At 22.0% G+C, this 26876-nt stretch overlaps 13 protein-coding genes across 13 annotated transcripts; 6 read left to right on the top strand and 7 right to left on the bottom strand.

The window, feature by feature from the left end:
• Positions 1-821: 821 nt before the first annotated feature.
• On the top strand, positions 822-2734 carry cotB (spore coat protein SP70; the record flags this gene model as incomplete). Its single annotated transcript, XM_637721.1, has 2 exons — positions 822-885; positions 1185-2734. 2 exons carry the CDS (start codon positions 822-824, stop codon positions 2732-2734), a joined length of 1614 nt encoding a protein of 537 aa, XP_642813.1.
• Positions 2735-3050: 316 nt separating this feature from the next.
• Positions 3051-4865, bottom strand: DDB_G0276929 (hypothetical protein; the record flags this gene model as incomplete). The annotated part of the gene is made up of 1 exon (XM_637722.1): positions 3051-4865. The coding sequence occupies one exon, from the start codon at positions 4863-4865 to the stop codon at positions 3051-3053; it is 1815 nt and encodes a 604-aa protein (XP_642814.1).
• Positions 4866-5217: 352 nt separating this feature from the next.
• Positions 5218-6052, bottom strand: ubqC (ubiquitin/ribosomal protein S27a fusion protein; the record flags this gene model as incomplete). Its single annotated transcript, XM_637723.1, has 2 exons — positions 5218-5654; positions 6025-6052. 2 exons carry the CDS (start codon positions 6050-6052, stop codon positions 5218-5220), a joined length of 465 nt encoding a protein of 154 aa, XP_642815.1.
• An 852-nt stretch (positions 6053-6904) lies between these two features.
• Positions 6905-8435, top strand: DDB_G0277007 (hypothetical protein; the record flags this gene model as incomplete). The annotated part of the gene is made up of 4 exons (XM_637724.1): positions 6905-7095; positions 7282-7594; positions 7669-7910; positions 8075-8435. 4 exons carry the CDS (start codon positions 6905-6907, stop codon positions 8433-8435), a joined length of 1107 nt encoding a protein of 368 aa, XP_642816.1.
• Positions 8436-8991: 556 nt separating this feature from the next.
• Positions 8992-9949, top strand: DDB_G0277009 (hypothetical protein; the record flags this gene model as incomplete). Its single annotated transcript, XM_637725.1, has 2 exons — positions 8992-9511; positions 9630-9949. 2 exons carry the CDS (start codon positions 8992-8994, stop codon positions 9947-9949), a joined length of 840 nt encoding a protein of 279 aa, XP_642817.1.
• A 253-nt stretch (positions 9950-10202) lies between these two features.
• DDB_G0277011 (hypothetical protein) lies at positions 10203-11397 on the bottom strand (the record flags this gene model as incomplete). Its single annotated transcript, XM_637726.1, is given in 3 exon segments — positions 10203-10863; positions 10883-11072; positions 11163-11397. 3 exon segments carry the CDS (start codon positions 11395-11397, stop codon positions 10203-10205), a joined length of 1086 nt encoding a protein of 361 aa, XP_642818.1.
• A 238-nt stretch (positions 11398-11635) lies between these two features.
• On the top strand, positions 11636-13006 carry DDB_G0277013 (hypothetical protein; the record flags this gene model as incomplete). The annotated part of the gene is made up of 2 exons (XM_637727.1): positions 11636-12540; positions 12640-13006. 2 exons carry the CDS (start codon positions 11636-11638, stop codon positions 13004-13006), a joined length of 1272 nt encoding a protein of 423 aa, XP_642819.1.
• Positions 13007-13145: 139 nt separating this feature from the next.
• Positions 13146-16139, bottom strand: DDB_G0276931 (hypothetical protein; the record flags this gene model as incomplete). The annotated part of the gene is made up of 3 exons (XM_637728.1): positions 13146-13774; positions 13867-15035; positions 16129-16139. The coding sequence occupies 3 exons, from the start codon at positions 16137-16139 to the stop codon at positions 13146-13148; spliced, it is 1809 nt and encodes a 602-aa protein (XP_642820.1).
• A 470-nt stretch (positions 16140-16609) lies between these two features.
• Positions 16610-18189, top strand: captC (CDP-alcohol phosphatidyltransferase; the record flags this gene model as incomplete). Its single annotated transcript, XM_637729.2, has 4 exons — positions 16610-16759; positions 16865-17092; positions 17257-17823; positions 17935-18189. The coding sequence occupies 4 exons, from the start codon at positions 16610-16612 to the stop codon at positions 18187-18189; spliced, it is 1200 nt and encodes a 399-aa protein (XP_642821.2).
• A 641-nt stretch (positions 18190-18830) lies between these two features.
• Positions 18831-20433, bottom strand: DDB_G0276961 (RabGAP/TBC domain-containing protein; the record flags this gene model as incomplete). The annotated part of the gene is made up of 2 exons (XM_637730.1): positions 18831-19112; positions 19180-20433. 2 exons carry the CDS (start codon positions 20431-20433, stop codon positions 18831-18833), a joined length of 1536 nt encoding a protein of 511 aa, XP_642822.1.
• Positions 20434-22075: 1642 nt separating this feature from the next.
• Positions 22076-22754, bottom strand: racF2 (Rho GTPase; the record flags this gene model as incomplete). Its single annotated transcript, XM_637731.1, has 2 exons — positions 22076-22655; positions 22753-22754. Coding segments are annotated over 2 exons (582 nt in total).
• A 441-nt stretch (positions 22755-23195) lies between these two features.
• gltA (citrate synthase) lies at positions 23196-25032 on the bottom strand (the record flags this gene model as incomplete). The annotated part of the gene is made up of 4 exons (XM_637732.1): positions 23196-24117; positions 24212-24486; positions 24562-24733; positions 24863-25032. The coding sequence occupies 4 exons, from the start codon at positions 25030-25032 to the stop codon at positions 23196-23198; spliced, it is 1539 nt and encodes a 512-aa protein (XP_642824.1).
• Positions 25033-25942: 910 nt separating this feature from the next.
• mcfX (mitochondrial substrate carrier family protein) lies at positions 25943-26848 on the top strand (the record flags this gene model as incomplete). The annotated part of the gene is made up of 1 exon (XM_637733.1): positions 25943-26848. One exon carries the CDS (start codon positions 25943-25945, stop codon positions 26846-26848), a length of 906 nt encoding a protein of 301 aa, XP_642825.1.
• Between the last annotated feature and the right edge of the window lie 28 nt (positions 26849-26876).

The raw sequence follows: 26876 nt of genomic DNA on the forward strand, positions 1-26876 counted from the left end.
GTGGGTTTAATGAGAGTGTTTTTTTTTTTTTTTTTTTTTTTTTTTTGAACGTACATATTTATTTGTTTTTATTAATATTTCATAAATGAATTTGTAAATATAAAAATAAATTGTTTTTTTTTATTTTATTTTTTTGATTATGACAATAATTTCAATAAAATGTAAAATATGATAAAAATAATTTTAATTATTGAAACACACACACTCACTCACTTTTTCCCACTAGTATTACACTTTCCAATGAAAAATAAATTAATATTGAAAAATAAAAAAATGGAAAAAAATGAAAAATAAAAATAATTAAATAAACAATAATATTACAAACACACTATTTCTTTCTCTCACCCACACAACCAATATACTAACACTTCTCATACACCCACCAACACACCTACACCCAGTTCAACACATTCATACACAAAGTTTAATATTACACTTTAAAAAACATTCATATTAATGATTTTTATGATTTATTTATTTATTAATTTATTTAATTGTGTATTTTGATTATTGCTCTCTACTTTTTATATATTTTTTTTCAAATTTTATTATTATTTCAATTATTATTATTTTTTCCAGTACAAAGTACAAAAAAAAAAAAAAAAAAAAAAAAACCAAAAAAAAAAAAAAATTATTTATATTATTACAAATAAAACAGTAACATTAAATATTAATAATTAGATACATTGAAAAAAAAAGAAATAATAATAATTAAGAATAAAAAAAAAAAAAAACTATAATAACATTTCAATTGTATTTAAAAAAAAAAAAAAAATCTCATATACATATACCATTAATATAGTAAAAGTACCAGTAATAAAATGAGAATATTAAAATTGGCAGCACTTAGTTGCTTATTATTTATAGCACCATCACTTTCAATTAGTAAGTTTTTAGATTTATTTTTTATTATAAAAATAAATTAGATTTTTTCTTTTTTAAGATTAAAAAATAATTGGATTTATTTTAAAAAATAAATAATAAATATTAAACTATAATAAAATATAAAATAATAATAAATTAAAAACAATTACATAATATGAATTAAAATAATAACATAATTAAAATAAAATAAAAATAAAATAATAATAATAAAAATAATAATAATATATAAAAATATATAAAGTTAATAAAATTAAAATATTTTATTAATTTTTTTTTTTTTTTTTTTTTTTTTAAAATAGATTGCGATGGTTTATCAAAAGATCAATGTGAACAAAACTTTCCTCAATGTCAAATTTTAACTGCAAAGAGTTGTTGTGGTGAAAGTAAATCATATTGTGCTGAAAGAGATAGTAACGATTGTCTTGCTAGTAAAATTTCATGTAAAAAGGATCCTCAAGGTAATATTTATGAATTTTGGAGTAGTTGTACACCAAGTAGTGGTTTCACAGATTTTATTCCATCCAATGCAACATGTTCATCATTAAATTGTAATGCTCAACAAATGAGTTGCAAATATGTTCAACAAGCATGTCATGAAACATCATGTTGTCCTGATATTCCTCAATGTCAAATTCCTGCAACTGGCGGTGGCCCAGCTACTGGAAGTGCAACTGGTCAAGGCACATCAGGTGGTACACCAGGTTCTTGTGATAAAGTTAATTGTCCAAATGGTTACATTTGTACAATAGTAAATCAATTAGCAGTATGTGTTTCTCCATCATCCTCTTCGTCAAGTTCTTCATCAACCACTGGCTCACATACTACCACTGGTGGTTCAACCACTGGCTCACATACTACTACTGGTGGTTCAACCACTGGCTCACATACTACTACTGGTGGTTCAACCACTGGCTCACATACTACTACTGGTGGTTCAACCACTGGCTCACATACTACTACTGGTGGTTCAACTACTGGTCCAACATGTGGTAATGTTAACTGCCCAAGAGGTTACCATTGTGAAGTTAGAGGTTCCCAAGCTGTTTGTGTTGCCGATGAATTTGACTCATGTGCCAATGTTGATTGTGGTTCAGGTTACCATTGTAAGAATGGTGAATGTATTCGTGATAAAGTAGAATGCGATGCATGTGATCAAATTAACTGCCCAAAGGGTCATCATTGTATATCTCAACCAAAAGGTGGCTGGATTGGTTCCCATAAGAAACGTCACTGGCAATTACACCCAGAACATTGTGGCGGACGTCCAAATAAGATTAAAGTCATCTGTGTTCCATCACCAAAAGGTACTTGCAAGACTGTTCAATGTCCAAAAGGTTACAAATGCAAACTCTATGCTGATGGTCCAACATGTGTAAAGATTGAAAAACCAAAATGTCTCACTTGTAAAGATATGCATTGTGAGTCAAATGGATTACTCTGTGTCTTGACTCCACAAAAGAAGACTGATGAAGAATGTTGTCCAATTATTCCAATCTGTATCAATCCATCAACTATTGCCGCATCCACTATTGCCACTACAACTGCATCAACTCGTCACTCAACTGCCTCAACAATTGCCTCATTAGTCACTGGTACCACAAGTGGTGGTGGTGGTATGGGTTCATTTGGTGGTCGATCCGATGAAGAATCAAGTGATCCAAATGCTATACTTGGTCTCTTTGAAGACGATATTTTCTGGGGTGATAATGATGAATACTTTAGTGATAACTACCGTTATGTTGATGAAGAAGATATTGATGAAGATTTCAATGGTAATGATGAATTTGAAATTGATGTTGAAGGTGATTTCCAAGAAGATGATTTCGAAGAAGAATATGCATTTTATTAAATTAAACTTTTTTTCATAAAAAAATAATAATAATAATTTAATAACTAATCATTATCATCAATAATAACATTATAATATTACTTTAATAACAATACTTTTTTTTAATATTCAAAGACTTTACAAAAAAAAAAAAAAAAAAAAAAAAAAAAAAACAAACCATAAACAAAACTAAAAATAAATTAAAAAAAAAAATAAAAAAAAAAAAAAAAAAAAAAACTAAAAATACAATTATTTTATTATTTAAATAAATAATTGTATTATAATTTGTATTTTTGTGTTTTTGTTTTTTTTATTTCTTTAAAATGATTTATAACTTTTATTTTTTATAAAGGAAAATAACATTTTCCTTAAATGATAAAAGATCATTTAAAACATTTGTATTAAAAGGTTCATTACCATTATATAAATCATTAAATAATTGTTTTTGAACTGTGAAAACGAATTTAGTATGTTTCAAATCAGTGATTTGTGGATTATCAACTAATATTGATTGAATTGTTGGTGTATCATCATGAGCATAAGAACCATCATCCATTATACTTTCAACATGAAAATATTTTGTAATTTTTTTATTGATTGATGAAATATATCTAATGAGTTGATCAGAATTTAAACCTAATATTGATAATTTTCTTAACGGTGCAATTGATGAAATCATTGAACCAAACTCTTTAACGAATGCATTGGATAACTTTATCGATCTTTGTTTTCTTTGAGAGAATTCCATAACTTCGCCATTCTCTTTACATTCTTGACCAATATGTAATGATTCCAATGAATTATGATTCTCTATAATTGAACGAAAATGTAACCATTCATTTCTAAATACTCGAATTTCTTTTGCTTCATCCTCATCCTCTTCTATACCTTCTTGATTTGGTTTTTCATCTTCCATACTATCATTAAATTCACTATTATTATAATAATTTATATTTGTTTTACTAAATATTAAACTATGACATGTACATTTAATAATTTTATTACAATCATCATTATTATTATTATCATCATCATCAGACTCATCAGAGTCATCAATATCCATATCATCACTTTCATCACTATCACTATCACTATCACTATCATCTTCATCTTTATTACCTTGATTATTTGATTTTTTATTTCTTCTAACTTGATTTATTTGTTTCATAATAAGTTTTTCAACCATATCATATCTTTTATTCTTTTTAATTTTATTATGATTATTATTATTATTATTATTACTATCAATATTATTAATATCATCAATATTTAATATTTTATTTAAAAAATAAATAAATTTATCTAAACAAATACTAAATGAGAAATGTTTTAAATTCCGTGAAGATTTTAAAAGTGTTGATAAAGTTGATAAACGTAAATCAATACCATAGATTTCATAATATTGTATATTTGAAAGGTAACCTGATAATGATAATGATTTCCAAGGGAATGGTGGAATTGATGATGAATGAGATACAACATAAAACTGATGAATACTTTGATTCCAATGTTTGAGAGTATCAATGATGATCTCTTTAGATTGACAATTGTTTATAATTAATGAGAATACTTTTGAAACTGTTGATTTTAAATGGTCCAATTTCAATTGATCGGTATCTGAATGAATTTCAACTTCCAGCACTTCCAAACCACCAGGTCTACTAATAGAATTGCAATCTATTAAATCTAAGAAATTCAACTCGTGACTTTCACTACCATTAATATTAATATTTCTAAATATCAATGACTCTAATTGATTCATAGTTTTAATTGTATCTGATATCTCTTGATTTTCAATTGGTGTTTCAACGCCTCTTATCATTTTATAATAATAGTTACTTGGATGATTGAAATGTAATTTCAAAATTTGCATATTCTCTCTTTTATTTATCGAATATTCACTATCACTAAAATTGAAATCCACTGAAACATAAAGATTCTCTGATACTGTTTTAAACCATAACTTACAAACTAATGACAGTTTCATTGTTAATTTCTTTATTATACTTTCATGACTTCTATAATCTAAATCTATTGTTATTGGCTCAATAACTCTATTCTTTTCATTTATAAATTCACATAATATTTTAATAATTTGTTTTTGTAAATAAACTGGTAATATTGGTATAATTTTATTATTATTATTATTCATATTTATAAATTACAACTTTAAAATATAAAAAAAAATGAATAAAAAAAAAAAAAAAAATAAAAAAAAAATAAAAAAAAATACAAACGATTTTAAAAAAAAAAAAAAAAATTTCAAAATAAAATATAAAAAAAAGAATAAATTGGGTTTACGTTTTTAAAATAAATTCAAATAATGAATTTGTTAAAATGACTTAAAAAATTAAATAAAAAAAATTTCAAAATAAAATATAAAAATAAAATACGCATTTGGGGGTTTTTTTTAGTTTTTGTTTTAATTGGGTATGGCATAGTACGTCCTCTAATCATGAAAAACACATACTAGATAAGCATTATGATATTTTCAAGAAAATTGTTTATTTGGATTTTTTAACTAAAGTTGAGTGACATTTACCACAGTATTGACGATTAGCATGTTGAGCCATGAAGACACCAGCACCACAGGTTTCAGCTGGACATTCTCTTAAGACACGTTTGATTTTACCGTTTTCGTCGAATTTGTAGTATTTGAGGACGGCTAATTTAACTTTTCTTAATTTTCTCTTGAGAACCTTTGGGGTAGCGTAGGTCTTCTTCTTCTTCTTTTTACCACCACCACCTCTTAATCTTAAGACTAAGTGGAGAGTTGATTCTTTTTGGATATTGTAATCGGAAAGAGTACGACCGTCTTCTAATTGTTTACCGGCAAAGATTAATCTTTGTTGATCTGGTGGGATACCTTCTTTATCTTGGATTTTGGCTTTAACATTTTCAATGTTATCAGAACCTTCAACCTCGAGGGTGATGGTCTTACCTATTGAATTTTAAATAAAAAAAAAAATAAAAATTAATGTCAATAATTTTTTTTTTTTTTTCAATTTCTTTTTTTCACACTAAATTATCTCCAAATCCATATTTTCCTATTTTTTTTTTTTTATCAATCTTTTAATTTTTTATTATTTCTAAATTTTTTTTTTTTTATTCTAAAATTTGATTTTTTTATTATTTCTATTTCTAAATTTTTTTTTTTTTATCCTAATTTTCGTTTTTTTTTTTTTTTTTTTTTTTTTTTAATTGTTTATTTTATATTTCTGATTTATTTTATTTTATTTTTTTATAATTATTCGATTGGTAAGGTTTAAATGATAAAGAGATAATTGGGTGTGTGCGAATAATTCACATACCAGTAAGGGTCTTAATGAAAATTTGCATTATGCTATTTCCAAATTCAAACAAATAATAACAAAGAAAAAAAAAAAAAAAATGATTTCGAAAAATTAATGTCATACCCTCGTGCGCTCGCGCAAAAAAAAAAAAAAAAAAATCAAAAAATTAAAAAAAATTAAAAATTTCAGGTCAATTTTTTACAAAACTTTTACATAGGATTGTAAATCTTTTTTTTTTTTTTATTTTTTTTTTTTATTTTTTAATTTTTTCAAATTAATCCTCATATAACAAATTTGGGTAAATCTTTTTCCATGGAAAAAAAAAAAAATAAAAAAAAAATAAAAAAAAATAAAAATAAAAATAAAAAAAATCACTCAAAGATATCTTTTTTTTTTTTTTTTTTTTTTTCTGATTAAATAATTTTAATTTTCTTACTTAAATGAAAACAATAAAAAAAAATAAAAAAAAAAATAAAAAAATAAAAAATAAAAAAAAAAAACAAAAAATAAATTTTTTTTTTGAAAAAATTAAAAACATAATGTTTTTTTAATTTGTTTTTTTTTTTTTTTTTTTTTTTTTTTTTCTCAAATAAAAATTTTTCCTTCATTTAAAAAAAAAATATTTTTTCCTACCAAATTGGAAAAAATTATAATTTAAAAATAATAATAATTTTAATTTTTTAATTTTTAAATTTTTTTTTCAAATTTTTTTTTCACACATTTTTTTTTTTTTTTTTTTTTTTTTTTTTTTTAAATTCATTTTTTATTTTGGATTTGATCGGTGGTGTAATATCTCATTCCCTTTATGTATTAATTATATATAAATATATATTAAAAAACACACACAATATATATTTTTTTTTTTTCGCATTGGAAAAAAAAAAAAAAAAAAGAAAAAATGAATATTCAAAACGACAAAGAAAGACTCTTAAATGGGAGTATTGATGAAATAGAAATTATTACAACCGATAACAATGAAAATGATACAATTAGAAATGATGATATTCTTAAAAATTCTCAACTAAGAGAACAACAACAACACCAACAAATTCAACAACAAATTCAACAACAAAAAAAAGAATCTAGTTTGTAAGTTTGCCATTTTTTTTTTTTTTTTTTTTTTTTTTTTTTTTTTTTTTTTTTTTTTTTTTTTTTTTTTTTTTTTTTTGAAATTTTTTTTTTTTTTATTTAATATGTTAAATCTAAAATGTTAATCACAAAATTTTTTTTTTTTATTTTTTTTTTTTTTAAATCTCTTATTTTCAATTTTTAAAGAAGTACTATTGCATCAGTAATTGCATTTTATTTCTTTATTTCAATTTCATTAGTATTTTTAAATAAAATATTATTATCAGATTTTAAATTTGAATATCCATTATTCATAACATGGTATCAACAAATCATTTCATTTGTATCAATTTATATAATGACATCAATAAGTAAGAGTGTACCAGCATTATCATTTTTACCAGAATTTGAATTTAAATCAGCAACTGCATCAAAGGTGTTACCAGTAACTGCAGTTTTAACAGGTATGGTCATTTTTAATAATCTTTGTTTAGAATATGTTGAAGTTTCTTTTTATCAAGTAGGTTTACTCTTTTTTTTATTTTTATTTTTTTATTTTATTTTTTTACTAACACAATTATTAAATTTTAATAGGTAGCAAGATCTTTAACAATTTGTTTTTCACTCATTTTAACATATATTGTACTCAAAAGTAAGACATCATATAGAGCAACAATGGCATGTTTAGTAGTATTCCTTGGATTTGTTTTAGGTAGTGCAGGTGAGGTTAATTTTTCATGGTTAGGTATTATCTTTGGTTTATTATCAAGTTTTTTCGTTGCTTTATATTCAATTGCAGTTAAAAGAGTGTTACCAGCTGTTGATGGTAATGAATGGTAAATATTCATACTTTATCTAGATTTTTTTTTTTTTTTTTTTTTTTTTTTTTTTTTTTTTTTTTTTTTTTTTTTTTTTTTTTTATACACAAATACACACATACTAATGTTTTTTTTTTTTTTTTTTTTTTTTTTATTATTAATATAATAATAATTATTTATAGGAGATTATCAATTTATAATACAGCAATTTCAATTGGTTTAATCTTCCCATTAATTTTAGTATCAGGTGAAGCCAATACAATTTTAGATGAACCATTATTATATTCAGGTACATTTTGGTTCTATATGACAGTTGCAGGTTTAATGGGTTATTTGATTAGTATCTCTGTTTTCATGCAAATTAAACATACAAGTCCATTAACAAATACCATTTCAGGTACTGTTAAGGCTTGTGTACAAACTATTTTAGCAGTTGTTTTTTGGGGTAATCCAATTTCAACTCAAAATGCTGTTGGTATTTTATTAGTAATCGGTGGTAGTTTTTGGTATTCAATGCAAAGATTCTTTGAAATGAAAAAATAATTTTTATAAAATTAATATAATATAAATAAATCTAAAATAAATCTAAAATAAAATATAATTTTTGGAATTAAAATTTAAACAAAAAAAAAAAAAAACAATAAAAAAAAAATTCTGAAAATGGTTAAATATAATTATTTATTAAGGTATATTAAAATTTTTAAAACAAGTTCAAACAATGGATTATAAATAGATATGGAAATTTTTATTTTTTTATTTTAAATACTTCAAAAACAATAATTATGATATTCTTCAAGTTAATTTTTTTTGATTTTTATTTAACAAAATTTGGAAACTTTTTATTTTTAAACGACATATCTCAATGAAAATAAAAAAATTAAATTTAGTTTTTCACAACACCCTACCCAGAATGTAATTATCTTTCGTTTCTCGCTAAAATATTAAAAAAAATTTTTTGGAATTTTTTTTTTTTTTTTTTTTTTTTTTTTTTTTTTTTTTTTTTTTTTTCACAAAAATTATTTTTCATTTTTTTTTTATTTTTTTTTTATTTTTTTTTTTTCATAGTTTAATCACTTCTACCGAAAAAAAAAAAAAAAAGATGTTTTTAATTAAACCATCATTAACAATTAAAAATAGTAAATTAATTTGTACAATAAATAATAGAAACATTAATGGATTAATTAATATTACAAGATCATATTCAACAACAAATGATGTTGTTGTTGATGAAGATGAAGCTAAAGATAAGAAATCACATAAACAAATGAGGAAAGAAGAAGAGATTAGAAAAGCAAAAGAACAAGAAGAGAATAAAGTTTATGGTGCATCAAGTTTAAGTTTAGTTTCATCAGCTGAAAAAGTTGAAACTAAAAAAGTTAATCAAAGAAGACTTTTAAAACCTAAAAACCCAAGAGAACCAAGAGAATTTCTTGCACATAAAAAATTTTTACCACTTTCATTAACTGAACAACAACAAAAATTAAATATCAACAGGGAAGATTTAAAACAACAAATTGATTCAAATAAAATTAATAATATAGATACATTTGTTATTGATCTTAGATCACCAAAAGAATTTTATGCTGATTTACCAATTAAAGTTAGTCAAAATATACCAAGTATGTTATTCTTACTTAATTAATGATATATATATATAATAGTAATAATAATTTCATTATTATATAAATATTAATATATTAATATTTTCATTTTTCATTTTTTTTTTTTTTTTTTTAGTGGAATATCCAAAAATTGTTAGAGAAATTAATACACATTCACAAAAAAGAGGTAAAAAAACAAAAGTTGCTGAAACTAAAAAAGTTTATGATGCAGATATGGAGTTAAACTTTTGGCAAAAGGCATTAAAATTAACATCACTTCAATGGAAAGAAAAATATGGTTTTGAAAAAGTAAAACCAACCGATAATATCATTTTTTATTCAGCAAATAATGGTAGAGGTTCCCAAGTTGCAGAAATGGCCCATAAATCTGGTTTTCCAAATGCCAAATTTTTATTAGGTGGTATTCGTCAATGGAATAAACATAATTCTCAATAAATTAATAAATAATAAATAAATAAGTAAAAAAAAAAACATATAAAATTAAATAAATAAAAAAAAAATAAAAAAATAAAAAAAAATTAAAAAAGATCGATTAATTTAAGTTTTAAAAGAAAATATATAAAAGTTAAAAAAAAAAAAAAGTAATTTTAAAAATTATTTTATTTTTTATTTTATTTTATTTTTATATATATAATATATAATTAAATTATTATATATTTTTTTTTTAATTTTTTATTATTATTATTATTTATTTTGAAAAAGTATTTGAAATTAAATTATTAAATTGATCAATTGGTATTGATTGAATATTTGATTGAGATAATGAATTGATTGAAGCTTCAGTGATAGTATTAAAAGTATTATTTGCAAGATTGGAAGCAGTGTTGGTAGCAACTTTTTCAATGACATGATTGATAATTTTCTCTGTAGGAATATTTGAAGCGATAGTATGTGGAATTGAAGAAGAGAGTGGACCAACGACAGAAGAGGTACCAATATTACCATTGGCAGCATCGATAACACTTGAACCAACGGATTTAATTACGCTTGAGGCAGCATTGGTGGCGGCGGCAGCAGAGGTTGGAAGGGATACGTTATTTAAAAGTTTAGCTAATTGATACCATTTTCTAACTTTAATGAAACCATAGATACCAACAACTGCAAGACAACACATAACAATACCATTACGAGTATTACTTAATCTAACATCATTGAATAGGGTTAACAATGATTTTGCTTGTGGATTATGTTGATCGGTTGCAAGAATCTCTTGTAATGTTTGAATACCCTTTACATTTTCACCTAATCTATAACAAGCGAATGAGTAACTATATCTATATAAATAACTATTTGGTTCAATCTCTCTTAATTTACCAAGGAATTTCAATCCTCTCTTTATATCAGCTCTACTACTACTATGTATTAAACTTTGAGCATATTGAAAAACTTGATCTTTTTGGTTGTTTCATAATTTTATCATCTTCATCTTCTTCAATTGAATTATTATTATTACCATTATTATTATTATTACCAAGATTACCTTTATAATCAATTTTAAAATATTTTAATTCTTCACGAATAATTTCTTCTGAAACATTTGGTGGTATAACAATTTTACCTTTTTTTTTTAAAGAAATAAATTAATATAAAATTAATTAAAAAAAAAAAAAAAAAAAAAAAAAAAAAAAAAAAAAAAGGGTTTACTTACCAGTTCTATAATAATTTAAAATTACATCAAATGAAGCACCATTACGATCAAAAAAGTATTCACCTTTTTTATCTGGTTTTCTAAGGTGTCTATTATTTGGATGAAAGATATTACCAAGTAAAGTCTCTGGGTATTGTGCCAATGTTGATGGCATTACTTCATATTTTACACCTCCAACATTTAAAATAATTGGATCTTCATCATGGTTATCAATATCAATTGGATAAGATGACATTTATTTATTTATTTTATATAATATATATTTGTATCTAAATAGAATTTATAAAATAAAAAAAAAAAGGAAAAAAAAAAAAAAATAAAATTTATAAAAAAAATAAAAAAAAAAAAAAATTAATTTGGGCGCAAATTTTTTTTTTTTTTTTTTTTTTCGTTGATTCTTATCTTAAAAATTAAAAAATTAAAAAATTAAAAAAAAAAACACAAACCACACCAACGAATATACTTATCACACGATGATTAATAATTTACTTAAAAGGTCAAAAATAAATAATATAATATATAATAATAAAAGATATTTTTGTAATAGTAATAATAATAATAATAATAATAATAATAATAATAATAATAATATAAATAATAATAATAAAAACAATAATATAAATATAGATTCCAATGATAATAAAGATAATAAAAATATAGTTGAAATTACAAATGAAAATGAAACAATTAAATATAAAGTTATAATTAAAGAACCAATAATACCAAATCAAACTATATTTTCAAAGAGTTCATTAAAAAGTATAAATAAAGAATTTAATAAAACCATTGAATTAGGTAAAGATATTGATAATGAGTCAAAAATCAAAGTGAAATCACCAATAAATCCATTTGAATATAGTATTGAAACTGTTACGGATGCATTAACATTACCAGATTTAAAACCAGTTGGATTAGATAATACTTATGCCACTGGTGTAATGCACGAGAATTTAAAACAGTCAATGCCATATTTAATGAAACTATCAGAGAATCCAAAAGAGATTGAAAATGCATTCTCACTATTTCAAGTAATGGAAAGATTTTATGTACCAATTGACGAACAATGCTATAAATTATTAAGAAAACAAATTGAATCAGCAATCATTGAAATAGCAGCATTCAATGAAGCAATTAAACAAGAACAATTAAAACCAGGTTCAATGCCAGATGAAAGATTATATATTCCAACCGTACAAACTTTAAATACTCTCTTAAATTATTACACAGAAACTGATAAATTATCTGAAGCATTTCGTCTTTTCCTAACAATGAAAATGTTAGGTGTTCAACCAAATCAACATACTTATAGATCATTAATTAATGCTTCAATTCGTTATGAAGATATTGATGTTGCATTATTAGCATATGAAAATATGAGGTAATTTATTATATTTAAATAAATAAATATAATAATAATTATAATTTTTTTTACTAATCTTATTTGAATTTTTTTTTTTTTTTTTTTTTTTTTTAATAGATCTGATGGTATTAAATTAGAAGTTCAATCATATGAAAGATTATTTGAATCATGTTGTAATACAGTACATTATGATGGTGCATCAGATTTATATAGAGAATTAGTTGATAATTTTAAAGTTTCTGCAACCAATAGAATGGCATTATTAACAACATTAGGTACAACAAGATTAATGGATTGGCTTGGTGTACCAAAATCAACTAGATCTGGTAGAGGTTGGGTAACAAGTTTACAAGTTTCACCAACTCGTTATATTTTCCCACCAAAACATGACAATCATATTTTATTAGAACCAAAATTACCATCTTCAACTCTTAAATCATTATCTCAAAAATCAAATGGTGGTGGTCTTTTACCATTTTCTTAACTTTTGAAAATAAAAAAAAAACAATAAAAAAAAAAAAATACATATATACATAAAATAAATAAATAAAAATAAAAAGAAAGAAAAATATATGTAAACAAAATTATTTATTTATTTATTATTATTATTTATTATTTATTTATTAAGTACTAGTACTACTACTAGTAATAAGACTACTTGAACTACTACCAATACCACTTGAATCAGGAATTACATATCTTAATTGAATATTATAAACATCCATTAAATCATATAAAACAAATAATGAGAAAATGAAACGAGTACAAAAGTTTGAAATTGTTTCATTACGACCACGATTAGAGATATCAACTTTTAGGAACTTTCTTGAAGCAAAACGTAATCCTAAATCATAGGCAAATTCAAAACATAATAGATAAAGATATCTATAAAGTAATTGATGGAAATGGTCAGGTGATAAAGCATGGAATGTTACATAATTTGCACTCTTCCAATCTAAAGCTCTTATTAATGATAAAAATGCTGCCATCGTAACAATTGATATATATTCTGCCATTTTATCATAATAATATTCAATTGAAAGATTCATAATATGTTTATCATATGATGTATTCTGATCGGCCAAAAATGCCCTGGCAACTCTAAATATTAATGAAGTTGATGCACGTTTATCCAAATAACTAATTAAAGTTGTATGTCTAAATAACCAAAACTTCTTTGTCATATGTAATGGATAATAAACAATATCAATTGCAAAAATTACAAAACTAATTAAAATTGTAATACTCCAACCTTTTTTTTAAATATTAAAAAAAAAAAAAAAAAAATTAATAAATAATTTATATATTTTTTATAACTATAAATATTTGAATAAACAAACTTACTATTTGTATTTAAAAATAAATTTCTATAATAAAGGAAAAACATTAATGGAAATTGGAATAATGTGAAATATCTAATTTCACCAGGTTTTAATAAACGATTTAAACCATTTGAAATACCCATTAAAACGATACGACTTGCTTGAAAAACTACGATCGAAACTAAAGCTAAGAATGGTGTACGGAAATAATCTTTTTCACGTACAAAACTTTCGAAGTTATGAAGCCAAAACCAAGTACCAATTACAAAGAGTTGATAGAGTACAACTGAAAGGAAATTACGATATGATATTTCAAATTTTGGTACCAATGTATAGTTATCCAATGTAATGGTTTTAGTACGGGTTCTAAATGAATGATCTGATTGATTTCCAGTTTTTTGATCAACTTTTAAATTCTCTTTAAATTGTGATGAACTAAGGAATGATTTTGATGATGCTCCAGTTGGTTTTTCATTACTACTTGATAAATCTTTAAACATGTTCATTTCCATACCTTCACCACCAACTTCGTCAGGTGTTGCGACAACATTTTCATTTGATGATGTTAAATCTCTACTGTCGTGGTTGTTGTTGTTGTTACTGTTGGATGTGGTTATAGTTGTAACTACATTACCCTCACTATCGGTTGTGGTTGATACTACTTCACTACTACGATTACTATGAGCGAAATTTAATTGTTTAATATTATCGTCTTCATCCATATCAATGATTTTATAATAGCACATTATTTTTGATATTCTCTTTGTCCATGGTTTTGATTTTCTTTTGGTTCTTCTTTGACCTTCTTGATCTACGATATTTTCATTTTCATCGATATAGTTCTTTCTAAGTTTATGGTATACCACATAGATGAAATAACAAACTGCACATAAAAGGAATGTAATACCATCAATGAATGAAAATGATAAACGATTATCTTGAACATTGATTTCTGTGACTACTTTTAACCATGCAATTGAAATACCAACAAATATACAAAAGAATAATGTAATCATCCATTTCGAACAACCTGGTAAATTTAAATCATAAAATGATATCCATGTAAAAAACATCACTATATAATAAACCATAGATGTACCTGAAAATGCTAAATAGGTTCTAACTGGTAATAAAACCCATAATAAACATAATCTTTTTGGTATAATTAAAAGATGGGTAAAACAAAAAAAACTTTTAATGTAAAAATTTTAAACCATTTTTTTTTTTTTTTTTTTTTTTTTTTTTTTTTTTTTTTTTTTTTTTTTTTTTTTTTTTTTCACTTCTCTCTAACTTTTTTTTTTTTATTATTTTTAATTATTAATTATTATTCTTCTTTTCAAACCAGCACTAATTTTATTTTTTTTTTTTTTTTTTTTAATTGATTTTGGAATTTAATCAATTATTACACTCGTTTTATTTATTTGCACTTTTTTTTTTTTTTTTTTTCAATATTCTATTATTATAATTTATTATTATTATTATTTAATATTTTATAAATTTTATATTTGTTTTATATTTTATATTAATTTATATTTATTTGAAATATTGATTTATTAATGTTGTGATTATTATTTTTTTTTATTTTTTTTTATTTTTTTTATTCTTTTTATAGGTTATAAGTGCAATAATTGATCCCAAAAATTAAAAAAAGAAAAAAAAAGCTTTTTTTTCTTTTTTTTTTTTTTTTTTTTTTTTTTTTTTGATGTAGATTTTTTTGATTTTGCAGACTTTCAGGTTGATTTTAATGTGGAAAATATAAATTTATAAAAATAAATATAATGAAAATGCAAAAAAAAAAAAAAAAAAAAAAATTAAACTAATCAAAAAACTATTTAAAAAAAAAAACAAAAAAAAAATAATGGAAATAAAAAGAAAAAAAAAAAAATACCTAAAAATACAGTTACCAAATATTTTTTTATTTTTTTTTTTATTTTTTTTTCTTTTTTTAAATTTCGTACAACAGTTCTTTAAGGCATATGTAACGGTTTTGTTAAAATATTTTTTTTTTATTTTTTATTTTTTTTTATTTTTTTTTTTTTCTTTTTTATTTTTTTTTTTTTGGATTAAAAATATCTTTTTTTTTTTTTATTTTTTAATTTTTTTAATTTTTTTTTTTTTCAAAACAACGTGTTATTTCAATGGTTTCTTGATGCGACATCACTTGTTTTTTTTTTTTAGTTTTTATTGATTATGGGTCCAAATCGGAACTTCTTCATTTTTTGTTTTATTTTAATTTTTTTTATTTTTTATTTTTTTTATTTTTTAAAATTATTTTTTAAAATACATTGATTTCATTATTTTATTATTTTCATATTTATGAAATCATTTTCAAACCTGGGTTAAAAATAAAAATAAAAATAAAAAAAATGAAGAATTAAAAAATTATATTGAAGTTCAATTTTTTTTCACAAAATCTGGATATTATTCACTTATTTTATTTTTTTTATTTTCCCTTTTTTATTTTTATTTTTTTTAAAATTTTGTTATAAAAAAAAAAAAAAAAAGTCATATGACATCCTTACAGATCTCTTTTTATTTTTTTTTATAAAATTTTTTAAAATTTTTAATTTTTTTCGTTTTGTTTTTTTTTTTTTTTTTTTTTCTTTTTTTTTCTTTTTCAAAATTACACGCACTGGGGAAAAAGAATAGGCTTTTACTCAAATAAAAAAAAAAAAATCAATAAATAATTTATATAATAATAAAAAAAAAAAAAAAAAATATAACCAGGTGGTGTTTTTTTTTATTTTTTTTCTTCTTCAAATAATATGAATGTAGTTTTATCAAAAAGTGCACTTGAAAATGTATCAAAACACAAATATTCTGGCATTGATGATTCAATTCTAGCAAAATTAATTTTACAAAAATATTGGAACTTTTGTTTAAAATTTGTTCCATTAAATATAGCACCATATCTTGTAATTATTATATATACATAAAAAAAAAAAAAAAAAAAAAAATATAAAACATAAAACTAATTCTTATCCTTTTTGTTAACAAAATATATATAACAAAAATAAAAGATTACATTAACAGGTACAATTACAATTTTATTATCATTTTTTATAGTTGGATACTATTCACCATATTTAGAAGGTACATTACCAAGATGGGTGTATGCAATGAGTGGTTTGACATTATTCTTTTATCAAACCATGGATAATTTAGACGGAAAACAAGCAAGAAGAACTGGTTCAAGTTCACCATTAGGTCAATTATTTGATCATGGTTGTGATTCAATTGTTTGCACAGTAAGTAAAAATAAATAAATAAATAAATAAATAAATAAATGAGAATGAAAAAAAAGAATTATAAAATAACTAATAACTACATTCAATTATTATTATTATTATTATTATTATTATTATTATTATTATTATTATTATTATTATTATTATTATTATTATTATTAAAGTTACAATCATTAATTGTTGCAAGTGTTGCAAATTATGGAGTTGGATATATATCATTAATTCAATTATTTATTACAGCATTATTACCATTTTGGATGGCAACATGGGAAGAATATCATACTGGTGTATTACATCTTGGTCCTATCAACGGACCAGATGAAGGTATTATTATTATTGTTTGTGCATTATTGAGCACAGCTATATTTGGCAACGCATTTTGGACATTTAAACCATTTGTAGCATCATCACAACTCTTACCATCAATCATCCAACAATGGTTACCAACATTCATTCAACAATTGATGCTCAATGAAATCATTGTAGCTTCATTATCATTACCATGTTTAATCACTTGTTTCTTTAATATTAAAAATGTAGTTCAACATTTACAAGCAAAACAAAAACCAATCTTACCAGCATTAAAACATATTCTAGTTTGGGTTATCATCACTGTCTCTTCTTTTATTTGGTATTATACTTCAACAAATTTATTACCATTATCTTCAATTTGGTTTAATAATATTAGAACTGTTCAATTTTCGATTGGTATAATTTTTGGTGAATTAGTTGTAAGTTTATTATTTATTATTATAATATCATTATTTATTTTAGATATTAATAATAATTTTTTTATTTTTATTATTATTATTATTATTATTTATTATTTATACTTTATAAAGAGTCGTTTAATTTTAGCTCATATGTGTCATGAAAAATATAATATAATTCAAGCACCATTATATCCATTAATTTTATCAACATTTTGTTCAACAATTAATTATTTTAATGGTACCATAATAATTCCAGAGAATTTATTATTAATTTTATTCACTGTAACCTCATTTGTTCATTACTCTTTATTTGTAAAGAGTACAATTAGTCAATTATGTTCTTATTTAAATATAAAATGTTTTACAATTACAAAGAAACATTAAAAAAAAAAAATAATAATAATAATTAAAATAATTTTAAAATCTTAAAATAAAAAAAAATAAAAAAAAAGTTTATTTAATAATAAATAATTAATAAATTGAATTTAATTGATCAACTTTTTTTTTTTTTTTTTTTTATCTTTTATATATATATTTTAATTAAATAATTGAAATAATAGAAATATTATCTTTTATTGGTTGTTGAGTTATAAATAATAATAATTACAAATTAGATAATCACTATGTTTTTTGAAATTTTTACAACTTTATTTTTACTTTTTTTTTTTCTTTTTTTTTTTTTATTTTTTATTTTTTTTTTTATTTATTATAATAAAAGGACACAAACAAAGAAAAATGTTTAGAAAAAAAAAAATTGATTATAAAAAAAAAAGATCCAAGAAAAAAAAAAAAAAAAAAAAAGAAAACTCTATCCAATTGATATTTTAAAATAGTTGAATGGGCTAACAATTACAAGTAATCACTTGGATGTGTATCTGGATGGAATTCTTTTTCAAAGCTTTCTATCATTGGTCTATTATTAAATTTAAAAAAAATAAAAAATTAATTAATAAAACTTTTTTTCTTTTTTTTTCTTTAATTAAAAATATAAAAAAAAATAAAAAAAAAAATAAAAATTCTTAAACTTACATTGTTAAAGGTAAAGAATCTGAAGTTTTTAATAAAAGGTCAGGGTCAATTTGAGTCCCAAGCTTTTTCAAAAACTCTACAGCATCTTCAAATTCAAATTCGATAAGTTGTTTTTCATAAATTTTAAGTATTGCAAGTGACATTCTGTGAAGATAAAATCTACCTTCAATAAAGAAAACATCCAATAATCTCTTACTAATTGGTAAATCAAAATTGTATGTAAATAATGTTGATATCCATTCTGATGCAAATAATACTGGTGTTACACCAATTTCTTTCTAAAAAAGTATTAATTAATAATTAGTATATATATATATATTTTAAATAAAGTTTAAAGAAACTTACAAAATGTGAAAATAATTTTGGTAGTAATGTTTCAATTAATCTATCGATTACATAGAGATATTGTCTTAATAAACTAAGATCATGACAAAAGAGTGTTGATAATTTATAATTTTTCATAATACTTGTGAATGTCCAAAACGATTCCGTTTCATCCATTTCACTCAAGAGTACAGCGGCAATGAATGACATACCTTGAGTATAACCAATCTCTGGATCCATAATACTATATGCCTTCAAGATTCTAAATAATGAATTTTGACCTTGTTCATTATTAAAGTATGGATTGTTTGGAAAGGTTCTACTTATATCTTTGGAGATTTTATATTCATACTCTTCAGAATGTTTACCTAAAAAATGTTGATATACACCGATATTCTTTCTCTCCAATTCGATTGCACCAGAAAAGAATCTCCAAATATAACCTCTTATTCTCTTTGGTAAACCAATTCTAATTGATTTTAAAATTTCATTATTGATAATATTATCATGTGTATAGTTTTGAATTAATTGAAGCCATATATATTCTTTGGTTTTCATATGATTTAATTTCAATGGAAATCCATTCACTTCTGATCGAATATCTGGTGCTTTAGAATTATAAAATGGTGATGATCTTGTTACTGCTCTAATTGTTGGTGAAATTTTTGTTATTGTATTTGATTCTTCATTATTACTATTACTACTACTATTACTACTACTACTACTACTTATACTATCATTTAAACTATTATTATTATTATTATTATTTACAATTGTTTTATTTTCAATATCTTTTTCTTCTTGATTGTTTATGATGGTTTGAGATGATGTTATGGATGGCGGATTTATAAATTCATTTATTTCTTTTACAATTGGTTCATACAAAGATGATGAAACTGAGGAAGAGTCTGATGATATTGATTTTGGTGATTCAATATATGTTTTTATTGGTAAATTAGTTGAAGTAGAATTTGTTATGGTAGAGTTTGTTGTATCATTATTATTGCTATTTTTGTTATTACTATTATTATTATTATTATTATTATTATTATCATCTGTACCTAAAATATTGTTAATTGTACCACTACTACTATTTCTAATGATTCCTTTTTGATGATTATCTTCAGAGATACAACAACTATTACCAACATCACCGCCACCACCACCACCACTCATATTGATTACATTACCATCATCGCTACTACTAATATTATATTTTATATCAACAACTTTATCTTCTTGTATAGTTGGTTGATAATCAATCTTTGTATCCATAATTTTATTATATACGTAAATTTCTTTTTTTATATTTATTTGTTTATTACTATTATTTTTATTTATTTGTATTAGTTTGTTTATTTATTAAATATTTATTTTTAGATATAAAATCAAATAAAAATTTTTTTATTTATATTAAAAAAAAAAGAGTGAAATAAAAATTTTTAAATTAAAAAAAAAAAAAAAAAAAAAAAAAAAAAACTTATTAAAATGAGTGGATGAATTATTATTAATTTGTGTGTAGAATATTCAGTTTTAATCTTTTGTATACTGTATTTATATAAATAATTATAAATTTATATTATTTTTTTATTTTTTTAAAAAAAAAAAAAATAATAAATTTTTTATTTTTTTTATATTTTTTTTTTTTATTTTATTTTTTTATTTTTTTTTTTTATTGTTTTATTTTTATATTTTTTTTATCTTTTTTTTATTTTTTTTATTTTTTTTTTTAAAAAATTAAATAAATATCCAAATGAACTGATAAATAAAATAATTTGAGTTTAAATACATACACAAAAATAAAAAAAAAATAAATAAAAAAATATATAAAAAAAAATAAAAACAAAATGAAAAGTGTGGGATAAAAAAAAAAAATTAAATGAGATTTTTTTTTTGATTTTTTAGCTCGATAAATTTTTAATGACGTATTTCGGCAAATTAACAATTTGAATTTTTTTTTGTTTTTTTTTTTAATTGTTTGTGATTGGTTTTATATCACAATAAAAACACAAACCCAAAAAAATAAAAAAAAAATAAAAAGTTTTTTTTTCCAAATTTAGTCTTTTTTTTTTTTTTTTTTTTCACAAGCCTTTTTTTAATATTCTAAAATTAATATGTAAAAAAATTTTAAAAAAGGTATTTCAGGTATTTTGGATTCAATGATTGCGAACCACCAAGTATTTTAATTTTTGTGATACAAATCTTTATAAATTTTTATCAGGAATTTTTTTTGTTTTGTATACTAATTCTTCGAATTTGTACACTCCACGATTTTTTCGATACTTTGCAGCATCTTCAATACTTGGTGGTCGCTTTCGATTTACTATTGAGAACTTTTTGTAAGACGATGAAAGATGATTTCTTTTGTGCATTTCGTCCAAAACCTAATACCTTTGTGCTTTTATATAATTTAAAAATACTTTTAATAGAACTAAAATTTTTAAAAAATTTATATTTAAGGGATATTTTTTTTTTTTTCGTCTAAAAAAAAAAAAAAAAAATTTTAAATTAATAAAAATATTGGAATTTAATTATTTTAATTTTATTTATTTTTTAATATGGATTTAGTGTAGATAAATAGAACACTCAAAAATACACAAAATAAATGTAACCATTCTATTTTTTTTTTTTTTGTAATCAAAAATTTTATTTTTAGAATTAATTAATTTAATTATTTACAATTCATTTTTTATCATTAATCCCCAATTAGTGTATATCTTTAAATTTGAGTCTATTTTAAAAATATAAAACAGTGTGAATAATCCAAAAAAAAAATAAAAAATAAAAAAATAAAAAAATCTAACAATTAAAAAAGGATGATTATGATCATTGATTTTTTTTTTTTACACGGAATAAATTTTTTTTATTTACAAATTTGGTTAATTATTTTTTTTTTTTTTTTTTTTTTTTTTTTTTTTTACATTATTGTACAGGTCTTCTTCTTTGGTTTTTTATTTAATTTATTTGGATAAATTACAGATCTAATACATTGATCAAAAACATTTTTAACACCTCTTTGAGTTAAAGCTGAAGCTTCTAAATAGATAGCATTAATTTCTTTTGCTTTTTCTAAACCTTTTTCATATGGTACTAATTCAATATTCCTTTCTTTTAATTTTTTAATTGAATCATTATCATTTCTAATATCTTGTTTTGTACCAACCAAAACTATTGGTACACCAGGAGCATGATGATTAACTTCTTTAAACCATTTTGTTGAAACATTTTCAAATGATGATTGTGAAATAATTGAAAAACAAATTAAAAATACATCAGTTTGTGGATATGATAATGGTCTTAAACGATCATACTCTTCTTGACCTGCAGTATCCCAAAGTCCAAGACTATATGGTTTACCATCCAACATCAAATTTGCACAATAATTATCAAAAACTGTTGGAAGATATTCTGATGGAAAACCATTTGTAGTATATGAAATTAACATACAAGTTTTACCAACTGCACCATCACCAACAACAACACATTTAATATTTTGCCTAAAAAAAAAAAAGTTAAAAATTAAAAAAAAAAAATTTAAAAAATATTAATATTTGAATACATTAATTATTTAAAAAATATTATTTTTTTACCTACATTTTAATTTATTTTAATTTTAATTTAATTTAATATTTTAAATAAAATTATTTGATTTATATTTATTTATTTAATTTATTTGATCTCTTTATCAAAATAAAAAAAAAAAAAAAAATTATTTATACACCACCAAAATTATTTTTTTTTTTTTTTTTTGTCCAAAAATTTTCATCGAAAAAATATCTTTTAAAAAATTTGTGTGAAAAAAAAAAAAAAAAAAAAAAAAAACTAAAAATAAATTTTCCATTTTCTCTAAAAAAAAAATAAAATAAAAATAGAAATAAAAACATATAAAATAATTCATATAATATAAAATAGAGAATATATATATAAATTTTATTTTTATTTTTATATAAATTATTTTTAAAATTTTCCCCTATTATTTTTATCTTTATTTTTATGTTTTTTTTTTTTTTTTTTTTACCAAAAATGAATATTTGAATTTAATGACTTTGTGGAGATATTTTCTCACCAAAAGATTGTTCAATTGAAGCAGATAGTTGAGATTTACTACCAGTGGCAGTTTTTGGAATTGCACCATCTTCAAAATTAAAAAGTTCTTCAGAGACATCTCTACGACGATCGAAACCAGAAGAGAATGAGGATAATTTCTCACCACTATTATGTTGTTGAACTTGACGAGCATCCATTGGAACATAATTCATATTTCTACGACCCATATAGATTTGACGTGGTCTAAAGATACGAAGTTCTGGATCAGCCAATTCTTCAACCCAATGAGCCAACCAACCAGCAGCTCTTGGAATTGAGAATAACACTGGAAACATATCAGTTGGGAAACCCATACTCTTGTAAATGATACCAGAGTAGAAATCAACATTTGGATAGAGTTGTCTCTCTATGAAATAGCTGTCAGAGAGTGCCAATCTTTCCAATTCTGTTGCGATTTGCATCAATGGATTCTTACCCAATAGTGCAAAGATCTCCATTGTTACGGTTTTAAGTATTTTAGCACGTGGATCATATGATTTGTAAACACGATGTCCAAAACCCATTAAACGTTGTTTCTTTTGTTTAACTTGTTCAATAAACTTTGGAATATTTTCAATGGTTCCAATTGCCTCCAACATTCTTAACACTGCTTCATTGGCACCACCATGTAATGGACCATACAATGCACCTGCACTACCTGCACATGCTGTATATGGGTCAACCAATGTTGATGCAATTTGTCTCATTGTTGCTGTTGAACAATTTAATTCATGATCTGCGTGAATAATAAATAATTTATCTAATGCTCTTGTTAATACTGGATGTGGTTTATAATTTGATTCTGATAAACGATCTAACATATATAAAAAATTCTCTGTATATGATAATGTATTTGATGGATCATTATATGGTCTAATTAATTAATAATAATAATAATAAGTAATTTTGAATTTTTTTTTTTTTTTTTTTTAAAAAAACAATAAATTAATTTCTTTTTTTTTTTTACCTTCCAATTCTATGACGATATGCACATGCTGCAATTGTTGGTAATTTACCAAGAATTCTAAAAATTTGTTTATTCATTAATTGTTTATTTTTATAAATATCTACACCTGCAAGTGCTGGATTTGCTTCTGGATAAAATGTTGACATTGCTGAAAGTGAACTAATTAACATACCCATTGGATGTGCATCATAACGGAATGATTTCATCATACTAATTAAATTTTCATGAATAAATGTATGATTCATAATTTTTGTATTCCATAAATTACTTTGTTCCTATTAAAAATATATGAAAAAAGTTAATATATATATATATAGTAATATATTACACAATTATAATTAAATTCATACTTTTGATGGTAAATCACCATAAATTAATAAATAAGAAACTTCTAAAAATGAAGATTTCTCTGCTAATTGTTCAATTGGATAACCTCTATATTCTAAAATACCTCTATCACCATCAATGTATGTAATTTGTGATTTACAAACTGCTGTATTATAATAACCTGGGTCATAAATCCTATATTATTTATATTAAAATAAATAAAAAAATAAAAAAAAAAAGAACTCGAATTAATAAAAAATTACATTGTGATTATATTTCTTTTTTTTTTTTTTTTTTTTTTTTTTTTACTTTGATAATATTTACATTGTACCAAAATCTATTGATTGTTCTTTAATTGCACGGAAATCAATTGATTTAACAGTTTCATGATTGATTGGGATTTCATAGGATTTTCCAGTTCTATTATCAATAACTGTGAGTGTATTCTTTTTTTCTGTAGTTTTATTATTATCTTCTTGGGAATTTGAACTCATTTTTAATTTATTTATATAAATTGGTTATTTATTTATTTATTTGTTTTTAATTTGATTATTTATTATTTATCTCTATTATTTATTATTTATACTCTTTCACTATATTTCACGCTGAAAGTTTTTTTTTTTTTTTATATATCTTACAACAATACTTGATTTATAATTTTTATTTTTTTTTTTTTTTTTAATTTTATTTTTTTAAATTGAATTGTTAAAAAAAATTGAAATTTTAAAATTTTGCTTTTTTTTTTTTTTTTTTTTTTATTTTTTTTTATTTTTTTTTAATGTTTTCACAAAACAGTACTCACATGTCGTAATAAACCAGAGATAATCAGATCTTGTTAGCGAGCTTTTTTTTTTTTTTTTTTTTTTTTTTTTTTTTCCAGATATTTTTTCAAAAAAAAAAAAAAAAAAGTTTAATTCACAGTTAAATAATAAAAAAAAAAAAAAAATCAAACACCATATTGTTTGCAACTTGTTAAACCTTGTCACCAAATTTCAAAGGATACCTTTTTTTAAACAATTTTGGATTTGATAATTTGTCAACAAAATAAAATAAAATAAAATAAAATAAAATAAAAAGAATATTATTTGATCATAACCACTTTTAAATTTATTTCTTTCTTTTAAAAACAAATAATAATAATTTGACCAAAATAAAAATGAAATTAAAATTTTAGTTTTTTGAAAACTAAAATTTGCATTCTTTCTAAAAAAAAAAAAAAAAAAAAAAAAAATATGTGTGATATCTTACCGTTTAAAAAAGATATCTTGTTCATTTTCAAAATTTAATTAAAAATAAATTTTTTTTTTTTATTTTTCAAGTGGTTTTTTTTTTTAAAACACTTTTTTTTTTTAATCATTTTTTTTTTTTTTTTTTTTTTTAAAAAAATTATTTATTATAAAAAAAATGGTACAACAACAACAACAACAACAACAAATAAAAAAAAATCAAGTTAAACCACCACTTTATTCAAATTTAATAGCAGGAGCAATTGCAGGAGTTATTGGTAGTTCAGTTGTATTTCCACTTGATTTTGTAAAGACAAGATTACAACAACAAAGGGTATCAATCGATGGTAGTAAACAATATAATGGTATAATTGATTGTTTTAAAAAGGTGATTAAAAATGAAGGTGGTGTTAGAGGATTATATAGAGGTCTAAGTAGTAATTTAATTGGTATTATACCAGAGAAAGCATTAAAGTTAGCAATGAATGATTATTTTAGAACACGTTTTCAAGGTGACAGATCATATATTAAACTATGGGAAGAGGTTGCATCAGGTGGTCTCGCAGGTATGTGTCAAGTGGTAGCAACCAATCCAATGGAATTGGTGAAGATAAGAATGCAAGTGTCAGGTCTAAGTGGCAAGAAAGCATCATTAAAAGAAGTAGTTAGTGAATTGGGTATTAAAGGATTATACAAAGGTACTGCATCAACCTTATTAAGAGACGTACCATTCAGTATGATCTATTTCTCAATCTATGGTAGAATGAAACATAATCTCACCGATCAAGAAACTGGTGAAATTGGGTTACCAAAAATACTCTTATGTGGTATTACAGCTGGTTCAATAGCTGCTTCAGTCAGTACACCATTCGATGTAATTAAAACTAGAATTCAAGTAAAACCTGGTCCAAATGATCCACACTATAAAGGTATAGCTGATTGTTTCCGTAAAACTATACAATCTGAAGGTCCAAAAGCTCTCTTTAAAGGTGTTTTACCAAGAGTTTGTATCATTTCACCATTGTTTGGTATAACTTTAGTAGTTTATGAAATTCAAAAATCATTTTATGCTTCAACTCATTAATTATTCAGTAAAAATAAAATAAATTAAA

The sequence above is a fragment of the Dictyostelium discoideum genome (assembly GCF_000004695.1).
Source record: "Dictyostelium discoideum AX4 chromosome 2 chromosome, whole genome shotgun sequence".
NCBI classification, from domain to species: domain Eukaryota; phylum Evosea; class Eumycetozoa; order Dictyosteliales; family Dictyosteliaceae; genus Dictyostelium; species Dictyostelium discoideum.